Source organism: Bufo bufo, chromosome 11, assembly GCF_905171765.1.
Source record: "Bufo bufo chromosome 11, aBufBuf1.1, whole genome shotgun sequence".
Lineage (NCBI taxonomy): Eukaryota > Metazoa > Chordata > Amphibia > Anura > Bufonidae > Bufo > Bufo bufo.
Window position 1 is genome coordinate 89,348,500 of NC_053399.1, and position 22,677 is coordinate 89,371,176.

Genomic DNA, 22,677 nt, shown 5'->3' on the forward strand with positions numbered 1-22,677 from the left:
CACTATAAGCCCCTCATACACTGCGCCCCCACAGTATAAGCCCCTCATACACTGCGCCCCCACAGTATAAGCCCCTCATACACTGCCCCCCACAGTATAAGCCCCTCATACAAAGAACCCCCACAGTATAAGCCCCTCATACACTGCCCCCCACAGTATAAGCCCCTCATACACTGACCCCCCACAGTATAAGCCCCTCATACACTGCTCCCCCACAGTATAAGCCCCTCATACACTGACCCCCCACAGTATAAGCCCCTCATACACTGCTCCCCCACAGTATAAGCCCCTCATACACTGCGCCCCCACAGTATAAGCCCCTCATACACTCCCCCCCCCACAGTATAAGCCCCTCATACACTGCCCCCCACAGTATAAGCCCCTCATACACTGCCCCCCACAGTATAAGCCCCTCATACACTGCCCCCCACAGTATAAGCCCCTCATACACTGCCCCCCACAGTATAAGCCCCTCATACACTGCCCCCCACAGTATAAGCCCCTCATACACTCCCCCCCACAGTATAAGCCCCTCATACACTGCGCCCCCACAGTATAAGCCCCTCATACACTGCCCCCCACAGTATAAGCCCCTCATACACTGCCCCCCACAGTATAAGCCCCTCATACACTCCCCCCCACAGTATAAGCCCCTCATACACTGCGCCCCCACAGTATAAGCCCCTCATACACTGCCCGCCACAGTATAAGCCCCTCATACAAAGAACCCCCACAGTATAAGCCCCTCATACACTGCCCCCCACAGTATAAGCCCCTCATACACTGACCCCCCACAGTATAAGCCCCTCATACACTGCTCCCCCACAGTATAAGCCCCTCATACACTGCGCCCCCACAGTATAAGCCCCTCATACACTGCGCCCCACAGTATAAGCCCCTCATACACTGCCCCCCACAGTATAAGCCCCTCATACACTGCACCCCACAGTATAAGCCCCCCATACACTGCCCCCCACAGTATAAGCCCCTCATACACTGCCCCCCACAGTATAAGCCCCTCATACACTGCCCCCCCCCCCCCCACAGTATAAGCCCCTCATACACTCCCCCCCACAGTATAAGCCCCTCATACACTGCCCCCCACAGTATAAGCCCCTCATATACTGCCCCCCACAGTATAAGCCCCTCATACACTGCGCCCCCACAGTATAAGCCCCTCATACACTGCCCCCCACAGTATAAGCCCCTCATATACTGCCCCCCACAGTATAAGCCCCTCATACACTGCCCCCCACAGTATAAGCCCCTCATACACTGCCCCCCACAGTATAAGCCCCTCATATACTGCCCCCCACACTATAAGCCCCTCATACACTGCCCCCACACTATAAGCCCCTCATACACTGCCCCACACTATAAGCCCCTATACACTGCACCAGCCCCTCAGACAGTATATGGTGCGCACACATTTCATACTCCCAGGTTCCTCAGAGTCCGGCCGCCATCTTTCCCCTCACATGCAGATGCTGCAGTGTCCCGCTCCTCGTCTCCTCACAAGGCTCGGCGCAGGCCGGGGCCTCATGGAGCTGTTCTGTGATAAGCTTACATCCACTGTGGCCGCCATTGGGATCATGTACCGAACATTAGCAACTCTGAAGGAAACGGGGGTAATGACTCCACATCTGTCTCCACAGGATATCACACGTATTACCTGGAGCCGCCACTAGAGGGAGCGCCCTGCCTAGGGATTTATGCAGCAAGCATTGAGTATAAGGGTGTGTAGTGAGCTCCCCCTTGTGGCGGCTGCAGGTATCCAGCCTTATAGCCTGGAGCTCTAAGCCTATGGGTTATTATGGGGGTCATTTACTAAGACTGGCGTTTTAGGCGCTGGTCCTAATATCCCCTATAGCTGGCGGTGGATCCGTAGGAGTTATGTAGAGGCGCTGGTTTCTACATAACTTCGGCGTATCCAGTGCCGGTTTAAATGTAAGCTGTTTTACATTTAGGCGTAGAAAACGGTAAATGACATGGGCCTGCCAGCCTGTCCCCTTCCCCGCCACTCCCACTTTTTAAACCTAGCATGAGCGAAGAAAAGTCGCAGATTGCGGCACAAAGGATCTTTGTGCCACAATCTGCGCCATTAATACGCCTAATATAATCGTATTTCTGGTTAGTAAACGACCCCCTTATGAGTACACGGCCCGGACTGCCTGATGGACAACCCTGAACATTGCTAGGCCTAAAAATCCGGGCACAGGCCCCTGATGTGTTGCCCTGGGCCCTGAAAGTAGTGTCCTACCGCAAATACAACCGCTGAACAGTGCGGTGGACCAAGGGAACCTATGGTTACGGGCCCCGCCGTTCACTCTCACCGGTCACAGGCCGGAAGCTTATGACGCAGTACAGGCGGTCACGAAGTGATGACATCATTGTGATGCCATGCGGCGGCTCGCGGGGCAATACGGGGCGGCCATATAAATCCTGGGGCAATACAAGGCGGCGTTATAAATCCTGGGGCAATACAAGGCGTCGTTATAACTACCGGGGTAATACAGGGCGGATTTATAACTAATGGGGCAATACAGGGCGGCGTTATAACTACTGGGGCAATACGGGGCGACATTATAAATACTGGGGCAATACAAGGCGGCGTTATAACTACTGGGGGAATACAGGGCAACGTTATAACTACTGGGGCAATACAGGGCGGCGTTATAACTACTGGGGGAATACAGTGCAACGTTATAACTACTGGGGCAATACAGGGCGGCGTTATAACTACTGGGGCAATACAGGGCGACGTTAAAGTACCGGGGCAATACAGGGCGACATTATAACTACTGGGGCAATACAGGGTGACGTTATAACTACCGGGGCAATACAGGGCGATGTTATAGCTACCGAGGCAAAAAACAGGGCGATGTTATAACTACCGGGGCAATACAGGGCGACGTTATAACTACCGGGGCAAAACAGGCCGACATTATAACTACCGGGGCAATACAGGACGACGTTATAACTACCAGGGCAAAACAGGGCGACATTATAACTACCGGGGCAATACAGGGCGACGTTATAACTACCGGGGCAAAACAGGGCGACATTATAACTACCGGGGCAATACAGGACGACGTTATAACTACCAGGGCAAAACAGGGCGACATTATAACTACCGGGGCAATACAGGGCGACGTTATAACTACCGGGGCAAAACAGGGCGACATTATACCTACCGGGGCAAAACAGGGCGACGTTATAACTACCGGGGCAAAACAGGGCGACGTTATAACTACCGGGGCAATACAGGGCGACGTTATAACTACCGGGGCAAAACAGGGCGACGTTATAACTACTGGGGGAATACAGGGCAACGTTATAACTACTGGGGCAATACAGGGCGGCGTTATAACTACTGGGGCAATACAGGGCGACGTTAAAGTACCGGGGCAATACAGGGCGACATTATAACTACCGGGGCAATACAGGGTGACGTTATAACTACCGGGGCAATACAGGGCGACGTTATAACTACCGGGGCAAAACAGGGCGACATTATAACTACCGGGGCAATACAGGACGACGTTATAACTACCAGGGCAAAACAGGGCGACATTATAACTACCGGGGCAATACAGGGCGACGTTATAACTACCGGGGCAAAACAGGGCGACATTATACCTACCGGGGCAAAACAGGGCGACGTTATAACTACCGGGGCAAAACAGGGCGACGTTATAACTACCGGGGCAATACAGGGCGACGTTATAACTACCGGGGCAAAACAGGGCGACGTTATAACTACCGGGGCAATACAGGGCGACGTTATAACTACCGGGGCAAAACAGGGCGACTTTCTAACTACCGAGGCAAAACAGGGCGACATTATAACTACCGGGGCAATACAGGGCGACGTTATAACTACCGGGGCAATACAGGGCGACATTATAACTACCGGGGCAAAACAGGGCGACATTATAACTACCGGGGCAATACAGGGTGACATTATAACTACCGGGGCAATACAGGGCGACGTTATAACTACCGGGGCAAAACAGGGCGACATTATAACTACCGGGGCAAAACAGGGCGACTTTATAACTACCGGGGCAATACAGGGTGACATTATAACTACCGGGGCAATACAGGGCGACGTTATAACTACCGGGGCAAAACAGGGCGACATTATAACTACCGGGGCAATACAGGGCGACGTTATAACTACCGGGGCAAAACAGGGCGACGTTATAAATACCGGGGCAAAACAGGGCGACGTTATAACTACTGGGGCAAAACAGGGCGACGTTATAACTACCGGGGCAATACAGGGCGACGTTATAACTACCGGGGCAAAACAGGGCGACATTATAACTACCGGGGCAAAACAGGGCGACATTATAACTACCGGGGCAATACAGGGTGACGTTATAACTACCGGGGCAATACAGGGTGACATTATAACTACCAGGGCAATACAGGGCGACGTTATAACTACCGGGGCAATACAGGGTGACGTTATAACTACCCTACCGGGGCAATACAGGGCGACGTTATAACTACCAGGGCAATACAGGGCGACGTTATAACTAATTGGGGCAATACAAGGCGACGTTATACGGTAACTACCGGGGCAATACAAGGCGACGTTATACGGTAACTACTGGGGCAATACAGGGTAACGTTATACGGTAACTACCGGGGCAATACAGGGTAACGTTATAACTACCAGGGCAATACAGGGTAACGTTATAACTACCGGGGCAATACAAGGCGACGTTATACGGTAACTACCGGGGCAATACAGGGTAACGTTATAACTACCGGGGCAATACAGGGCGACGTTATATGGTAACTACTGGGGCAATACAGGGGACATGGTAATGGAGGGGCCCATTGTTCAGGACCCTTCTCTATGAAGAGCTGCCCTCCCTCTTTATTTCCATATTCATCACCCCCTCAATGATACCCCTCACAATCAGCTAGACCCTGACTCGCACAATAGGGGTTCTGCACAACAGACATCCCCTTTAATACTACTACCTAGTAGTACCTAGGCAAGTAAATTAGAATATTGTGTTTTTTTCTAACAAAATCTTTATTAAAATGAATTTCAGTAATATAGGATAGCGTAGGAAGTGGGTAACAAATCAGTAAAATGGGCACATATAATGCTAAAATTTCATCCAAAAAAAAGGTGCATCTTATCAGTGTGCACACCCGGAAGAAGATGGTCCATTCCTGGAGCATCTGAGTGACCAACAGTGCTCAGAATCTTCCATTGTCTTAATAGGGGCCAACACCATTTACTCGGTGCTAGGTATCTTATAGGTCCCCCAATATGAAAGGGTTAATCTGGGCACAGGACAATGATCATATTCCCAGCGATTGGTTCCCGCGCAGAATGTGGACGTGCTTCTTAGAGGAAAAGTTTTGTCATGAATATGGCAAATCCCAAGGTCGGAAAGAGGGAGCAGTACTGGAGGACAACAGCGGAGGCGCTGCTGCAGACAATGCCCAGATTCATCACCATGCCGGCTACGTCAAATGTATGGTTTCCAAAAGCGCAGACTGAATCCGTCGCACAGCCTCGGAGTTTAGCACCAAGACCGGGTCTCACTGGAAGAAAAATTAAAATGATATTTTTTTATTGAAATATATGATATCGACAAAAATGGGACTAATGTGATGATGTCACACACAATCCATCTCCTGTGCTCGGCGCACTCTCTTCCCCTCTGGTATCTCGCAGATCTCGCTGTGGACCTTGGTCTTACAAGCGGTGACTGTCCTCAGACGGGGGCAGAGACATCTCTGAATGGTCCCAAAGTACAAGAGATGAAGTAATATAATAATATACTTTGCTCCCCACTAAAAGCAACGTCTTAAAGGGAGGCTCCACATTTAGCCAACGTAGATATAAAGTAATAAAAAGCAGCTTAAAAGGATCATCTTGGTCATAATAAAGCTTCTAACCTTCTAAATCCCCTGCTTTGTCTAATGGAAACCATCAGCAATCTGCTGTTGACGGATCTTCTCGCTTTCTTACGTCTCTATTTAGCACCGCGGGTGCAGAATGTTATTGTGAATGGCCTGCGGATCATGTTAGCGGGAAGACTTTTATTTCCTGAAGGCCATAATAAGAACCAACGCCTGGTAAGATCTGTCAACAGCACCTGGCCTGCTTGCCGATGGTTTCCACGCAGCGACGTGAGATTTTTTAGCTACGCAAAGACTTACACGAGGTTAGCTCCACGCTGGCGCAGTTCTTCTCGTCTCCCGTGCATTCAATAGGACACTGGTCTTGAGTTGAAGCGCACGTCTGGCAGGTCACGCCGTTCTTCAGCGCGATGAGGGGCGGCACTAGAAGCAAAATGGAGTCAAGGGATGCTCCACAATCAGCGGTCGCCCGTACGGTAATGGAGGCATGGGCATGGTCATGCCACATGGGTGGGGAAAATGTAGGCAATGGGCCAGACTACACAGGGGTTGTTTGTAGTCTGTAACCATGGAAACATATAGGTCTGCACAGGAGCTGCGTACACAGATCGTAATATTTTTCTTTTTTTAATCATATCTGAAAATAATGAAAGAAAATGAGATATCCGTACATTTCAGCGGATCCGGCGTACAGCCATTGGTTTTACAGCAGGACGTGGACAGCATAGCCCGTCCCGTAGAGGTGACACTCCCGGATATTCCACACGTGGACTCGCTGGGTGCGCATGATCGGCCAAATAGGGTGTAATCTCCTGCACGAGACAACAACACACATCATGAAGTAATCTATATAAAACATTCAAAGCAATCCATTCTTCTCTGGTATCAGGCAGAGGGTAAGGTTCTCCTATGGGACACCTGCCAGGTGAGGATGCTTACAGCTGCCACTAGGGGGAGCACACTACATATGTATTGATACTGCTTCAGTGGGATCTGTAGTGAGCTCCCCCTAGTGGAGGCTACAGATAGCCAGAATTTTTAGGATTACACTTTTTTTTTCTTGCACCATATTGCATTATTATTTATGGGGACACTCTACTGGCTCCTTTTGATGGTAATGTGGGGGGCATGGTCTGTACATATCAGTCAGTACTTTCTTATAACCATTTAGGGGGATTAGCCCTTTACTAGGCAGTACCCATTGTTGGCGACCTGGAATTCCTGCAATGAAGGAGTTAAGAGCATTGTTATAGCCTCTCGTCGGCATGACTATCATCTAATAACATTGTGATGTAACTTTACCAGATTATTATCGGGATAGGTTAAACTTTAACAGGGGTGTATGCCGGGACAATCACCCTCATCATTGGGAGTATGAGAGGGCATGCTATTGAGGATTCAGAAGAAATAGTTGACAGCTCCTCTCGGGACGACAGGCATTATAGAATCTTAAACTACGGGCGGCCATATTTGTTTCTGATCTCGGAGTCTCCACCATACTCTCCCCCTCCCGTCTCTAAGGCCCCTTTCACACGGGCGAGTATTCCGCGGCGGATGCGATGCGGGAGGTGAACGCATTGCACCCGCACTGAATCCTGACCCATTCATTTCTATGGGGCTGTTCACATCAGCGGTGATTTTCACGCATCACTTGTGCGTTGCGTGAAAATCGCAGTATGCTCCTCTTTGTGCGTTTTTCACGTAACGCAGGCCCCATAGAAATGAATAGGGTTGCGTGAAAATCGCAAGCAAGTGCAGATGCGGTGCGATTTTCACGCACGGTTGCTAGGAAACGATCGTGATGGGGACCCGAATATTATTATTTTCCCTTATAACATGGTTATAAGGGAAAATAATAGCATTCTGAATACAGAATGCATAGTACAATGGCGCTGGAGGGGTTAAAAAAAAATTAATAATAATTAAACTCACCTTAATACACTTGTTCGCGCAGCCGGCATCTCTTCTGTCTTCTTTTTTGCTGTGTGCAGGAAAAGGACCTGTGGTGACGTCACTCCGGTCATCACATGGTCCGTCACATGATCTTTTACCATGGTGATGGACCATGTGATGACCGGAGTGAAGTCACCACAGGTCCTTTTCCTGCACACAGCAAAAAAGGAGACAGACGAGATGCCGGCTGCACGAGCAAGTGGATTAAGGCGAGTTTAATTTAAAAAAATTAACCCCTCCAGCGCTATTGTACTATGCATTCTGTATTCAGAATGCTATTATTTTCCCTTATAACCATGTTATAAGGGAAAATAATACAATCTACCCAGCACCTAACCCAAACCCGAACTTCTGTGAAGAAGTTCGGGTTTGGGTACCAAACATGCCGATTTTTCTCACGCGAGTGCAAAACGCATTACAATGTTTTGCACTCGTGCGGAAAAATCGTGCATGTTCCCGCACCTTTTCCCGCAACGCCCGTGCGAAAGAGGCCTAAGTGTTAGAGATAGCAGCAGGGAGGGGGAAGAAGTTGCACATGGCAGATCAGAGAGCGTGTAAGTCCTTCACAGAGTTTCTAGTGCTGCCGAATCTGCCATAAATCCATCAGAGCTCTGCTCCTGACGGCTCTCTCTGCTCTCCCCCTCCTGTCTCTCAGTGTTAGAGATAGCAGCAGAGAGGAGGAGGAGAAGGGTGTTGTACATGGCAGATCAAAATTCAGTACAGGTTAGAGAAGATCCCTTAAATCAGTCTGAAAATGAGCACTGGTAAAGGAAGCAGCATCCTGGACACACAGGCCTCACATGTATTACTGGGACGGACATGTCCACATAAGGAAAGTCAGATCACTATGTAAGCATGCATATTTTTGAAAGTCCCATAGAAGAGAATTTAGAGAGCTGTACAAGTGTGTCTGCCTCTTTGTTCCCAGTGGCTTGAGACAGGGGGTCTGTTCTCGAGATAGGAGCAGGTCTCAGATGTAGGACATGCACCGGTCAGAAAATATGGCAGTGTGCAATGAGGCCTTACTCATGAATATCAAAATCCTGGAGCTATGGGTGACAACATACCGAATGAGATAAGCCCGGACATACAGAGGCCGACATCACAATCCTTTGTTGGTCCTGTGCACTGCGGCGCCGTGTTGTTGAAGCATTCAATGCATTTTAAAGTGTAACCTATAAAAAAAATGAAATACTGAGGATCACTCCAGTGCCCTGTCTATGGGGGTTACATAGGGGGCACAGCAGAGATTGGGTAATAATAGGTAATCTGGATTATCAGGAATATAAGTATACTACACATATCACAACTCACTTTCAGGCCTCTGTACACAGCTAGAGTCAGGGCACAATCACACGACCACGGGGCGAATTGCGGCCCATTACAAAAATGCCTATATTTTTTGCGAGGTGCATAATGGAACGACGGATGTGTACCGCACACGATGAGCTGTCCCCAATTTTTGCGGCCCCATTGAAATGAATGGGTCTGCACCCGTTCCGCAAAATTGCAAAACGGATGTGGACCTATTCATACGGTCGTGTGCATGAGCCCTTATAATGTTACAAAGTTGTATTTTTACTCTTGCTCTTTTTTCCTACTTCTTAGCCTCTTTCAGTGTCAGTCTTCACTGCATGTCTGGCATTCTATTTGGCAAAACAATACTGCCAGTATGTTCTGATGAGTTCATGCTACAACTTTTCTGGTCACCTGTTTATAGTATGCGGTCATATCTACCCACCTCACATTTGTATTTCTTGCTTTCACTCACTTATACAGCACATAGAAACATAGAAACATAGAAACATAGAATGTGTCGGCAGATAAGAACCATTTGGCCGATCTAGTCTGCCCAATATACTGAATACTATGGATAGCCCCCGGCCCTATCTTATATGAAGGATGGCCTTATGCCTATCCCATGCATGCTTAAACCCCTTCACTGTATTTGCAGCTACCACTTCTGCAGGAAGGCTATTCCATGCATCCACTACTCTCTCAGTAAAGTAATACTTCCTTATATTACTTTTAAACCTTTGCCCCTCTAATTTAAAACTGTGTCCTCTTGTGGTAGTTTTTCTTCTTTTAAATATGCTCTCTTCCTTTACCGAGTTGATTCCCTTTATGTATTTAAAAGTTTCTATCATATCCCCTCTGTCTCTTCTTTCTTCCAAGCTATACATATTAAGGTCCTTTAACCTTTCCTGGTAAGTTTTATCCTGCAATCCATGTACTAGTTTAGTAGCTCTTCTCTGAACTCTCTCTAGAGTATCTATATCCTTCTGGAGATATGGCCTCCAGTACTGCGCACAATACTCCAAGTGAGGTCTCACCAGTGTTCTGTACAGCGGCATAAGCACTTCACTCTTTCTACTGCTTATACCTCTCCCTATACATCCAAGCATTCTGCTGGCATTTCGTGCTGCTCTATTACATTGTCTTCCCACCTTTAAGTCTTCTGAAATAATTACTCCTAAATCCCTTTCCTCAGATACTGAGGTCAGGACTGTGTCAAATATTCTATATTCTGCCCTTGGGTTTTTACGCCCCAGGTGCATTATCTTGCACTTATCCACATTAAATTTCAGTTTCCAGAGTTCTGACCATTCTTCTAGTTTTCCTAAATCCTTTTCCATTTGGCGTTTCCCTCCAGGAACATCAACCCTGTTACATATCTTTGTGTCATCAGCAAAAAGACAAACCTTACCAGCGAGGCCTTTTGCAATATCACTTATGAAGATATTAAACAAAATCGGTCCCAGTACAGATCCCTGTGGAACCCCACTGGTAACATTACCTTGTTTTGAATGTTCTCCATTGACTACAACCCTCTGTTGTCTGTCACTCAGCCACTGCCTAATCCACTCAACAATATGGGAGTCCATGCTCAATGACTGCAGTTTATTGATAAGTCTTCTATGTGGGACAGTGTCAAAAGCCTTACTAAAATCTAGATATGCGATGTCTACTGCACCTCCACCGTCTATTATTTTATTCACCCAGTCAAAAAAATCTATAAGATTTGTTTGACATGATCTCCCTGAAGTAAACCCATGTTGTTTTTCATCTTGCAATCCATGGGATTTTAGATGTTCCACAATCCTATCCTTTAATAGGGTTTCCATTAATTTGCCTACTATTGATGTCAGACTCACTGGTCTATAGTTGCTCGATTCCTCCCTACTACCTTTCTTGTGAATGGGCACGACATTTGCCAATTTCCAATCTTCCGGGACGACTCCTGTTACTAATGATTGGTTAAATAAATCTGTTAACGGTTTTGCCAGCTCACCACTAAGCTCTTTTAATAATTTTGGGTGTATCTCATCAGGCCCCTGTGACTTATCTGTCTTCACCTTAGACAGCAAACTTAGAACATCTTCCTCTGTAAAGATACATGCATCAAACGATTTAATAGTCATTCTTTCTAGTGGAGGTCCTTCTCCTTTTTCTTTTGTAAAAACTGAACAGAAGTATTCATTAAGGCAGTCGGCTAGCCCTTTATTCTCTTCTACATACCTTCCGTCCTTTGTTTTTAATTTAGTTATTCCTTGTTTTAATTTCCTTTTTTCATTTATATATCTGAAGAATGTCTTATCCCCTTTTTTCATAGACTGAGCTAGTTTTTCTTCTGCCTGCGCTTTAGAAGTTCTTATAACTTGCTTGGCCTCTCTCTGCCTAATCTTGTAGATTTCCTTATCTTCATTGCTCTGGGTTTTTTTATAATTACAAAATGCTAGCTTTTTATTTTTAATGATTTGGGCCACTTCTGCTGAGTACCACATTGGTCTCCTCCTTTTTTTGCTTTTACTGACGAGTCTAATGCAATTTTCTGTTGCCTTCAATAATGCACCTTTTAAGTAGTCCCATTTCTCCTGGACTCCATGTAATCCGTTCCAGTCTGATAAGGACTCATTTATGACTAATTTCATTTTTGAAAAGTCTGTTTTTCTAAAATCTAAAACTTTTGTTTTTGTGTGGTGGGACTCTTTCACAGTTCTTATATTAAACCACACTGACTGGTGATCACTAGATCCCAAGGTTTCGCCTACAATGACATCATATACCGAATCCCCGTTTGTGAATACCAAATCCAAAATGGCCTCCCTCCGGGTTGGCTCCTCAACCACTTGTTGTAGAGATAACCCCAGTAGGGAATTTAGAATATCTGTACTCCTGGTAGAACTTGCTATTTTGGTTTTCCAGTTTATATCTGGAAGATTGAAATCTCCCATAATGATAACTTCTCCTTTCATTGTCATTTTAGCTATTTCTTCAACTAGTAGATCATCTAGTTCTTTAACTTGACCAGGTGGTCTATATATCACACCTACACGAGTTACTGCATGGTTAGCAAACTGCAACGTAACCCAAACTGACTCTATGTTGGCCTCACCAACTTGTATTAGGTTAGATTTAATGCTATCTTTCACATACAGGGCCACTCCTCCTCCTTTCTTGCCTTCTCTGTCTCTTCTGTATAAAGAGTACCCTGGTATGGTTATGTCCCAGTCATTTCTTTCATTAAACCATGTCTCCGTAACAGCCACTAAATCTACATTCTCAGATGCCATTATTGACCCAAGTTCATTGATTTTTTTACCTAAACTGCGAGCATTTGTAGACAGGACTCTGAGCTTATCATTTCTTAACCTCAGTGCTTCTGGCCTGTTCTGGCATTGTTTCGGGGGGCAATTGGACTCTTTTATTTTCACTCTTTTGCCCCCCCTTCCTAGTTTAAATACTCTTTCGCAAATTCTTGGAGTTGTTCACTAAGTACATTTGTTCCTTTGAGAGAAAGATGCAAACCATCTTTTTTGTACAGTTCCTTTCTATTCCAAGTAGAGCTATCATGAGAAACAAAGCCAAATCCTTGCTCTTGACACCATTTACCAAGCCATATGTTGAACTCCTTTATGCGCCTCTGCCTATCATTCTGAACATTATGCACAGGCAGAACTTCAGAAAATGAAATGGTGGATGCAAAATCCTGTACGTCATTACCAAGTGTGATAAAAGATTTTTTCACCTCTGACACTTCATTGCAAGCCAGGTCATTTGTCCCTAGATGGACAAGAACATCCACGTCCCCTTCCTGCTTTGCTTGCTTAACAATATTAATAATACGTCTTCTATCTCTTCTAGCAGTAGCCCCAGGGAGACATCTCACAAAACCATTTTCTTTAAGCTCCACACTTCTTATGATTGAATCACCCAGCAACAGCTGCATCCTTTGAGACTTCACTTTATCTTTTTTGTTGCATACATTAGACATAGGAGTCGATGGTTTCTCACCCTCTGTGCTTGAGTCCATATCCATGTTGTCCTTACATTCTGAGAGTGCTGCAAATGAATTATGGAGAACCACCGACTGTGGGACATGTCTTCTATCCACCACTCTAAGACTTCCAGAACCTACATTAACCCATCTGCCATTTCTGGGGGTCCTCTGTGGCAGTGGCATTGCAGCAGTCCTAGCTGGAGTTTGTTTAACAGATAATTTAAATATTTCAGCTTTCAAAAATGCAATTTCCTGCTGCAGTAAGGAGAACTGTCTACAGATCTGACAGCATCCGAATCTCCAAAGAGTGGAACATGAAATAAATGCACAACAATTCCTGCACTGAACCAAGTCTGCATAGTGCAGCGCTGTACAGATAGCATGGCTCGTGTCCGCAGTGGAGCTCACAATTCCCCAGCAGTAGGAGTTTATAGTGCGGAAGGAAACAGCAGTATCCGGAGGAAACCCACACATCCATGTGGAGAACATACAAACTCCATGCAGGTGTCCTTGCTTAGCTTTGAACCTAGGACAGCACCGCTAGCTATCTATATTATACAATATCTATCTCATATATATCTTATATCTATCTATCTATCTATCTATCTATCTATCTATCTATCTATCTATCTATCTATCTCCTATCTATCTATCTATCTATCTCATATCTATCTATCTCCTATCTATCTATCTCATATCTATCTCATATCTATCTATCTATCTATCTCCTATCTATCTACAGTTGCAAGAAAAAGTATGTGAACCCTTTGGAATTATATGGATTTCTGCACAAATTGGTCATAAAATGTGATCTGATCTTCATCTTAGGCCTCATGCACACGACCGTTGTGTGCACCCGTGGCCGTTGTGCCGTTTTCCGTTTTTTTTCGCGGACCCATTGACTTTCAATGGGTCCGTGGAAAAATCGGAAAATGCACCGTTTTGCAGCCGCATCCGTGATCCGTGTTTCCTGGCCGTGGAAAAAATATGACCTGTCCTATTTTTTTCACGGCCAACGGTTCACGGACCCATTCAAGTCAATGGGTCCGTGAAAGAACACGGATGCACACAAGATTGGCATCCGTGTCCGTGATCCGTGGCCGTAGGTTACTTTTTATACAGACGGATCCGAAGATCCGTCTGCATAAAAGCTTTTTCATAGCTGAGTTTTCACTTCGTGAAAACTCAGAACCGACAGTATATTCTAACACAGAAGCGTTCCCATGGTGATGGGGACGCTTCTAGTTAGAATACACTACAAACTGTGTACAAGACTGCCCCCTGCTGCCTGGCAGCACCCGATCTCTTACAGGGGGCCGTGATCAGCACAATTAACCCCTTCAGGTGCGGCACCTGAAAGGGTTAATTGTACTATCATATCCCCCTGTAAGAGATCAGGGCTGCCAGGCAGCAGGGGGCAGACCCCCCCCCCCCTCCCCAGTTTGAATATCATTGGTGGCCAGTGCGGCCCCCCCCCCTCCCTCTATTGTAATAATTCGTTGGTGGCACAGTGTGCGCCCCCCCCCTTCCTCCCTCTATTGTAATAAATCGTTGGTGGCACAGTGTGCGCCCCCCATTGCCCCCCCCCCCCTCTATAGCATTAACAACGTTGGTGGCCAGTGTGCAGCCTCCCATCTCCCCCCCCCCTCCCCCCCATCATCATTGGTGGCAGCGGAGTTCCGATCGGAGTCCCAGTTTAATCGCTGGGGCTCCGATCGGTAACCATGGCAACCAGGACGCTACTACAGTCCTCGTTGCCATGGTTACTTAGCAATAGTACAATAGTAGAAGATTAATACTTACCTGCTGCTGCGATGTTCGTGTCCGGCCGGGAGCTCCACCTACTGGTAAGTGACAGTGACAGGTCTGTGCGGCGCATTGCTAAATGAACCGTCACTTACCAGTAGGAGGAGCTCCCGGCCGGACACGAACATCACAGCTCCCAGGTAAGTATGAATCTTGTACTATTGCTAGTAACCCGCTGCCACCAATGATCAGAGGGGGGGGGGGGGGGGGGCGCAAGATGGGAGGCCGCACACTGGCCACCAATGTTGTTAATGCTATAGAGGGAGGGGGGCCAATGATTGCCACCAACGATTTATTACAATAGAGGGAGGAAGGGGGGGGGGGGAGGCGGGGGGGGGGCACACTGTGCCACCAACGAATTATTACAATAGAGGGAGGAAGGGGGGGGCGCACACTGTGCCACCAACGATTTATTACAATGGAGGAAGGGGGGGGGGGCCGCACTGGCCACCAATGATATTCAAACTGGGGAGGGGGGGGGGGGGGCTGCCCCCTGCTGCCTGGCAGCCCTGATCTCTTACAGGGGGATATGATAGTACAATTAACCCCTTCAGGTGCGGCACCTGAGGGGTTAATTGTGCTGATCACGGCCCCCTGTAAGAGATCGGATGCTGCTAGGCAGCAGGGGGCAGTCATGTACACAGTTTGTAGTATATTCTAACTAGAAGCGTCCCCATCACCATGGGAACGCCTCTGTGTTAGAATATACTGTCGGAAATGAGGTTTCACGATCTAACTCATATCCGACAGTATATTCTAACATAGAGGCGTTCCCATGGTGATGGGGACGCTTCAAGTTAAAATATACCATCGGATTGGAGAAAACTCCGATCTGATGGTATAAAAGGGACTCCGGACTTTACATTGAAAGTCAATGGGGACGGATCCGTTTGAAATGGCACCATATTGTGTCAACGTCAAACGGATCCGTCCCCATTGACTTGCATTGTAATTCAGGACGGATCCGTTTGGCTCCGCACGGCCAGGCGGACACCAAAATGACTTTTTTTTTCATGTCCGTGGATCCGCCAAAAATCAAGGAAGACCCACGGACGAAAAAACGGTCACGGATCACGGACCTACGGACCCTGTTTTTGCGGACCGTGAAAAAAAACGTTCGTGTGCATGAGGCCTTAGTCACAACAATAGACAATCACAGTCGGCTTAAACCAATAACACACAAAGAATTAAATGTTACCATGTTTTTATTGAACACACCATGTAAACATTCACAGTGCAGGTGGAAAAAGTATGTGAACCCTTGGATTTAATAACTGGTTGAACCTCCTTTGGCAGCAATAACTTCACCCAAACGTTTCCTGTAGTTGCAGATCAGACGTGCACAACGGTCAGGAGTAATTCTTGACCATTCCTCTTTACAGAACTGTTTCAGTTCAGCAATATTCTTGGGATGTCTGGTGTGAATCGCTTTCTTGAGGTCATGCCACAGCATCTCCATCGGGTTGAGGTCAGGACTCTGGCTGGGCCACTCCAGAAGGTGGATTTTCTTCTGTTTAAGCCATTCTGTTGTTGATTTACTTCTATGCTTTGGGTCGTTGTCCTGTTGCAACACCCATTTTCTGTTGAGCTTCAGCTGGTGGACAGAAGGCCTTAAAGGGTTTCTATCACTTCGTTTCACCTATTTAGCTTTCAGACACTAGCGATCCGCTAGTGTCTGCTCTATCTAACCATCCTAATATAAGAGCTTATTGTCCTGCCGTTTAGCTAAAAAAATAACTTATATAGATATGCAAATGAGCCTCTAGGTGCTATGGGGGCGTCATTAGCACCTAGAGGCTCCGTCTACCTTAACAAACTGCCGCCGCCCAGCGCGTCCCTCCAGCCCGCCCATCTCCTCCGGAATGCGATGCTCCTCGTATTCGGCGCATGCGCAGTGAATGTCTGATCGCTTCCCTGCTCAGACATCTCCACTGCGCCTGTTCCTCGGAGCACTATGACGTCATCGGCGCAGGCGCAGTGGAGATGTCTGAGCAGGGAAGCGGTCAGACATTCACTGCGCATGCGCCGAATACGAGGAGCATCGCATTCCGGAGGAGATGGGCGGGCTGGAGGGACGCGCTGGGCGGCGGCAGTTTGTTAAGGTAGACGGAGCCTCTAGGTGCTAATCACGCCCCCATAGCACCTAGAGGCTCATTTGCATATCTATATAAGTTATTTTTTTAGCTAAACGGCAGGACAATAAGCTCTTATATTAGGATGGTTAGATAAAGCAGACACTAGCGGATCGCTAGTGTCTGAAAGCTAAATAGGTGAAACGAAGTGATAGAAACCCTTTAAGTCCTCCTGCAAAATGTCTTGAGAAACTTGGGAATTAATTTTTCCTTCGATGATGGCAATCCGTCCAGGCCCTGACGCAGCAAAGCAGCCCCAAACCATGATGCCCCCACCACCATACTTCACAGTTGGGATGAGGTTTTGATGTTGGTGTGCTGTGCCTCTTTTTCTCCACACATAGTGTTGTGTGTTTCTTCCAAACAACTCAACTTTGGTTTCATCTGTCCACAGAATATTTTGCCAGTACTGCTGTGGGACATCCAGGTGCTCTTGTGCAAACTGTAAACGTGCAGCAATGTTATTTTTGGACAGCAGTGGCTTCCTCTGTGGTATCCTCCCATGAAATCCATTCTTGTTCAGTGTTTTACGTATCGTAGATTCGCTAACAGGGATGTTAGCATATGCCAGAGACTTCTGTAAGTCTTTAGCTGACACTCTAGGATTTTTCTTCATCTCATTGAGCAGTCTGCGCTGTGCTCTTGCAGTCATCTTTACAGGACGGCCACTCCTAGGGAGAGTAGCAGCAGTGCTGAACTTTCTCCATTTATAGACAATTTGTCTTACCGTGGACTGATGAACAGCAAGGCTTTTGGAGATACTTTTATTACCCTTTCCAGCTTTATGCAAGTCAACAGTTCTTAATCCTAGGTCTTCTGAGAGCTCTTTTGTGCGAGGCATCATTCACATCAGGCAATGCTTCTTGTGAAAAGCAAACCCAGAACTGGTGTGCGTTTTTATAGGGCAGGGCAGCTGTAACCAACACCTCCAATCTCATCTCATTGATTGGACTCCAGTTGGCTGACACCTCACTCCAATTAGCTCTTGGAGATGTCATTAGTCTAGGGGTTCACATACTTTTTCCACCTGCACTGTGAATGTTTACATGGTGTGTTCAATAAAAACATGGTAACAGTTAATTCTTTGTGTGTTATTAGTTTAAGCAGACTGTGATTGTCTATTGTTGTGACTTAGATGAAGATCAGATCACATTTTATGACCAATTTGTGCAGAAATCCATATCATTCCAAAGGGTTCACATACTTTTTCTTGCAACTGTATCTCTGTATCTATCTCATATCTATCTATCTTTTATCTATCTATCTATCTATCAATCATCTATCTATCTCATATCTATCTATCTCTCTATCTCATGTACAGTACAGACCAAAACTTCGGACACACCTTCTCATTCAAAGAGTTTTCTTTATTTTCATGACTATGAAGGCATTAAAACTATGAATTAACACATGTGGAATTATATACATAACAAACAAGTGTGAAACAACTGAAAATATGTCATATTCTAGGTTCTTCAAAGTAGCCACCTTTTGCTTTGATTACTGCTTTGCACACTCTTGGCATTCTCTTGATGAGCTTCAAGAGGTAGTCACCTGAAATGGTCTTCCAACAGTCTTGAAGGAGTTCCCAGAGATGCTTAGCACTTGTTGGCCCTTTTGCCTTCCCTCTGCGGTCCAGCTCACCCCAAACCATCTCGATTGGGTTCAGGTCCGGTGACTGTGGAGGACAGGTCATCTGGCGCAGCACCCCATCACTCTCCTTCATGGTCAAATAGCCCTTACTTTCAAAGTTTTCCCAATTTTTTGGCTGACTGACTGACCTTCATTTCTTAAAGTAATGATGGCCACTCGTTTTTCTTTACTTAGCTGCTTTTTTCTTGCCATAATACAAATTCTAATAGTCTATTCAGTAGGACTATCAGCTGTGTATCCACCTGACTTCTCCTCAACGCAACTGATGGTCCCAACCCCATTTATAAGGCAAGAAATCCCACTTATTAAACCAGACAGAGCAAACCTGTGAAGTGAAAACCATTTCAGGGGACTACCTCTAGAAGCTCATCAAGAGAATGCCAAGAGTGTGCAAAGCAGTAATCAAAGCAAAAGGTGGCTACTTTGAAGAACCTAGAATATGACATATTTTCAGTTGGTTCACACTTGTTTGTTATGTATATAATTCCACATGTGTTAATTCATAGTTTTGATGCCTTCATAGTCATGAAAATAAAGAAAACTCTTTGAATGAGAAGGTGTGTCCAAACTTTTGGTCTGTACTGTATATCTCATATCTATCTATCTCATATCTATCTATATTCAAGCTCATATCTATCTCATATTTATCTTATATTTATCTACCTATGTATTATTTATCTATCTCATACAGTCCTGATCAAAAGTTTAAGACCACTTGAAAAATGGCAAAAAATCATATTTTACATTGTTGGATCTTAACAATGTTCCAAGTAGAGCTTCAACATGCAACAAGAAGAAATGCGAGTGAGACAAAACATTTTTTGAGCATTCAATTAATTGAAAATAACGATTAAACTGAAACAGGCTGTTTTTCAGCTGATCCAAAGTTTAGGACCACATGCCTTTAAAAGGTCAAATCTGTGCAAAGATGTGGATTCATTGTCATTTTCTGTCAGGTAGTCACACGTTGTGATGGCAAAGGCAAAAAAACTCTCCCTTTTTGAACGTGGTCGGGTTGTTGAACTGCATAAGCAGGGTCTCTCACAGCGCCATCGCTGCTGAGGTGGGACGCAGTAAGACAGTGATTTGGAATTTCTTAAATGATCCTGAGGGTTATGGAACAAAAAAGTCAAGTGGAAGACCCAAAAAAAATTTCACCAGTACTGAGCCGGAGGATACAATTGGCTGTCCGTCAAGACACTGGACGATCCTCGACCCAAATTAAGGCCCTTACTGGTGCTGACTGCAGCCCCATAACCATCAGACGGCATCTGAGACTGAAGGGCTTCAAAAACAAAAAACGTCTTCAAAGACCTCGTCTCCGTGAACTCCACAGAACTGCTCGTTTGGACTTTGCAAGAGAGCACCAAACATGGGACATTCAAAGGTGGAAGAAAGTTTTATTGTCTGATGAGAAAAAATGTAACCTTGATGGTCCTGATGGTTTCCAACGTTACTGGCATGACAAGCAGATCCCACCTGAGATGTTTCCTACGCGCCACAGCGGAGGGGGCGCCATAATGGTCTGGGGGGCTTTTTCAGTGGAACAATGGAGCTTCAGGAAGTGCAGGGGCGTCAAACGGCCGCTGGCTATGTCCAGATGTGGCAGAGAGCATTCCTCATGACTGAGGGCCCTCGTCTGTGTGGTAACAGGAGAACGCTACAGTACACAATGCCCGCAGGACAAGGGACTTCCAGGAGAATAACATCACTCTTTTGGCCCATCCTGCGTGTTCCCCTGATCTAAATCCAATTGAGAACCTTTGGGGATGGATGGCAAGGGAAGTTTACAAAAATGGACAACAGTTCCAGACAGTAGATGGCCTTCGTGCGGCCGTCTTCACCACTTGGAGAAATGTTCCCATTCACCTCCTGGAAACGTTTTTTTTTTGGAGGTGTGGTCCTAAACTTTGGATCAGCTGAAAAACAGCCTGTTTCAGTTTATTCGTTGTTTTCATTAAAGTTAATGCTCAAAAAATGTCTTGTCTCACTCCCATTTCTTCTTATTGCATGTTGAAGCTCCACTTGGAACCTTGTTAGGATCCAGCCATGCTAAACAGGATTTTTTGCCATTTTTCAATTGGTCTTAAACTTTTGATCAGGACTGTATCTATCTAATATATATCTTATATCTATCTCCCATCTATCTACCTATGTATTACCCTCTATCACTACAGCCCTAATATCAATGTGACGGAGAAGAGCTTCTACCTGACGGCTCTGGCTCCCACCATCCTGCCCCATCCGTGTTTTCCCTCCCGCCCTCCAGTGAGTGGGGCTCAGGGGGGCTGCATGGAAACGCAGGAGGAAAAATAATGAAAAGACATTAAACCTATTAAATAATAAAACACAGATGCAAAAACAAAAAACACACAAAGTCCATAATAAAGATGTAAGAAGTGACGTTCTGGGAATCCCTTACCTGGGGGGATGAGACGTAGGAGAAGGCAGAGAGGGAGCAGCACTGAGATCATGGCTTCTGCTTAGACCCTGGGATGTGTGTCAGACCCAGTGCAGACTATAGGAGGGGTCAGAGGGGACCGCCCCCATGTGACATTACCATGTGCCTGCCTCATACCCAGTGCAGACTATAGGAGGGGTCAGAGGGGACCGCCCCATGTGACATTACCATGTGCCTGCCTCAGACCAGGAATTTTCCATAAAGACAGGTCCAAAAACTTCCATCACAGTCTGGGAAGTTGTTTTCAAGTTCTGGGGCATCACACAGGTCCGTCTATGGGGGGGGGGGGGGGGGGGGGGGGGGGCGTCCCCTCTTACATAAGTGAAGTGTAATCATTGTATAATGGAAAGCTCTAAGACCGTCTAATATACTTTGTAATTCAGATTCTATCTTTTTACGATCTATGCTATCAGGCTGATACACAGTAACAAACTACAGCTGTGTGACAAGAACAAGGTCCAGAAGGGCAGATACAGTATATTACAGTTGCAGGACTTGTCGTTATGTTCTTGCTAAATTAATTTCATAAACTCCAAAAAACCTCAAAAGTGCATTTTTCCCGCGATTGCAGGTAACTCTTCCTTACTGCAATGCTCCTTTAAAGGGGAGGTCATAAAGCTCCGACTGAAAGGAATGCTCCTTTAACCACCTCCGGACCACCTAACGCAGATTCGCGTTCCGGAGGTGGCAGCGCTGCACACAGTCACGCATATATGCGTCATCTCGCGATGGCCGAGATTTCCTGTGAACGCGCGCACACAGGCGCGCGCGCTCACAGGAACGGAAGGTAAGAGAGTTGATCTCCAGCCTGCCAGCGGCGATCGTTCGCTGGCAGGCTGGAGATGTGATTTTTTTAACCCCTAACAGGTATATTAGACGCTGTTTTGATAACAGCGTCTAATATACCTGCTACCTGGTCCTCTGGTGGTCCCCTTTGTTTGGATCGACCACCAGAGGACACAGGCAGGTCTGTAATAAGTAGCACCAAGCACCACTACACTACACTACACCCCCCCCTGTCACTTATTAACCCCTTATTCACCCTTGATCACCCTTGATCACCCCTGATCACCCCATATAGACTCCCTGATCACCCCCCTGTCATTGATTACCCCCCTGTCATTGATCACCCCCCTGTAAAGCTCCATTCAGATGTCCGCATGATTTTTACGGATCCACTGATAGATGGATCGGATCCGCAAAACACATACAGGCGTCTCCCTGGAGCCTTCCGGGGGGGTGATCACCCCATATAGACTCCCTGATCACCCCCCTGTCATTGATCACCCCCCCTGTCATTGATCACCCCCCCTGTCATTGATCACCCCCCCTGTCAGGCTGCATTCAGATGTTCGTATGATTTTTACGGATCCACGGATACATGGATCGGATCCGCAAAACACATACGGACATCTGAATGGAGCCTTATAGGGGGGTGATCAATGACAGGGGGGTGATCACCCCATATAGACTCCCTGATCACCCCCCTGTCATTG

The 22,677-nt window shown here is 46.4% G+C and overlaps 1 protein-coding gene across 1 annotated transcript; it reads right to left on the reverse strand.

The window, feature by feature from the left end:
- Window positions 1-5,055: 5,055 nt before the first annotated feature.
- On the reverse strand, window positions 5,056-21,260 carry LOC120982001 (phospholipase A2 inhibitor and Ly6/PLAUR domain-containing protein-like). The gene is made up of 5 exons (XM_040411845.1): window positions 21,143-21,260; window positions 8,916-9,023; window positions 6,567-6,707; window positions 6,196-6,318; window positions 5,056-5,574 (listed from the first exon to the last, which is right to left on the reverse strand). Exons 1-5 carry the CDS (start codon window positions 21,192-21,194, stop codon window positions 5,375-5,377), a joined length of 624 nt encoding a protein of 207 aa, XP_040267779.1. The 5' UTR covers window positions 21,195-21,260; the 3' UTR covers window positions 5,056-5,374.
- Between the last annotated feature and the right edge of the window lie 1,417 nt (window positions 21,261-22,677).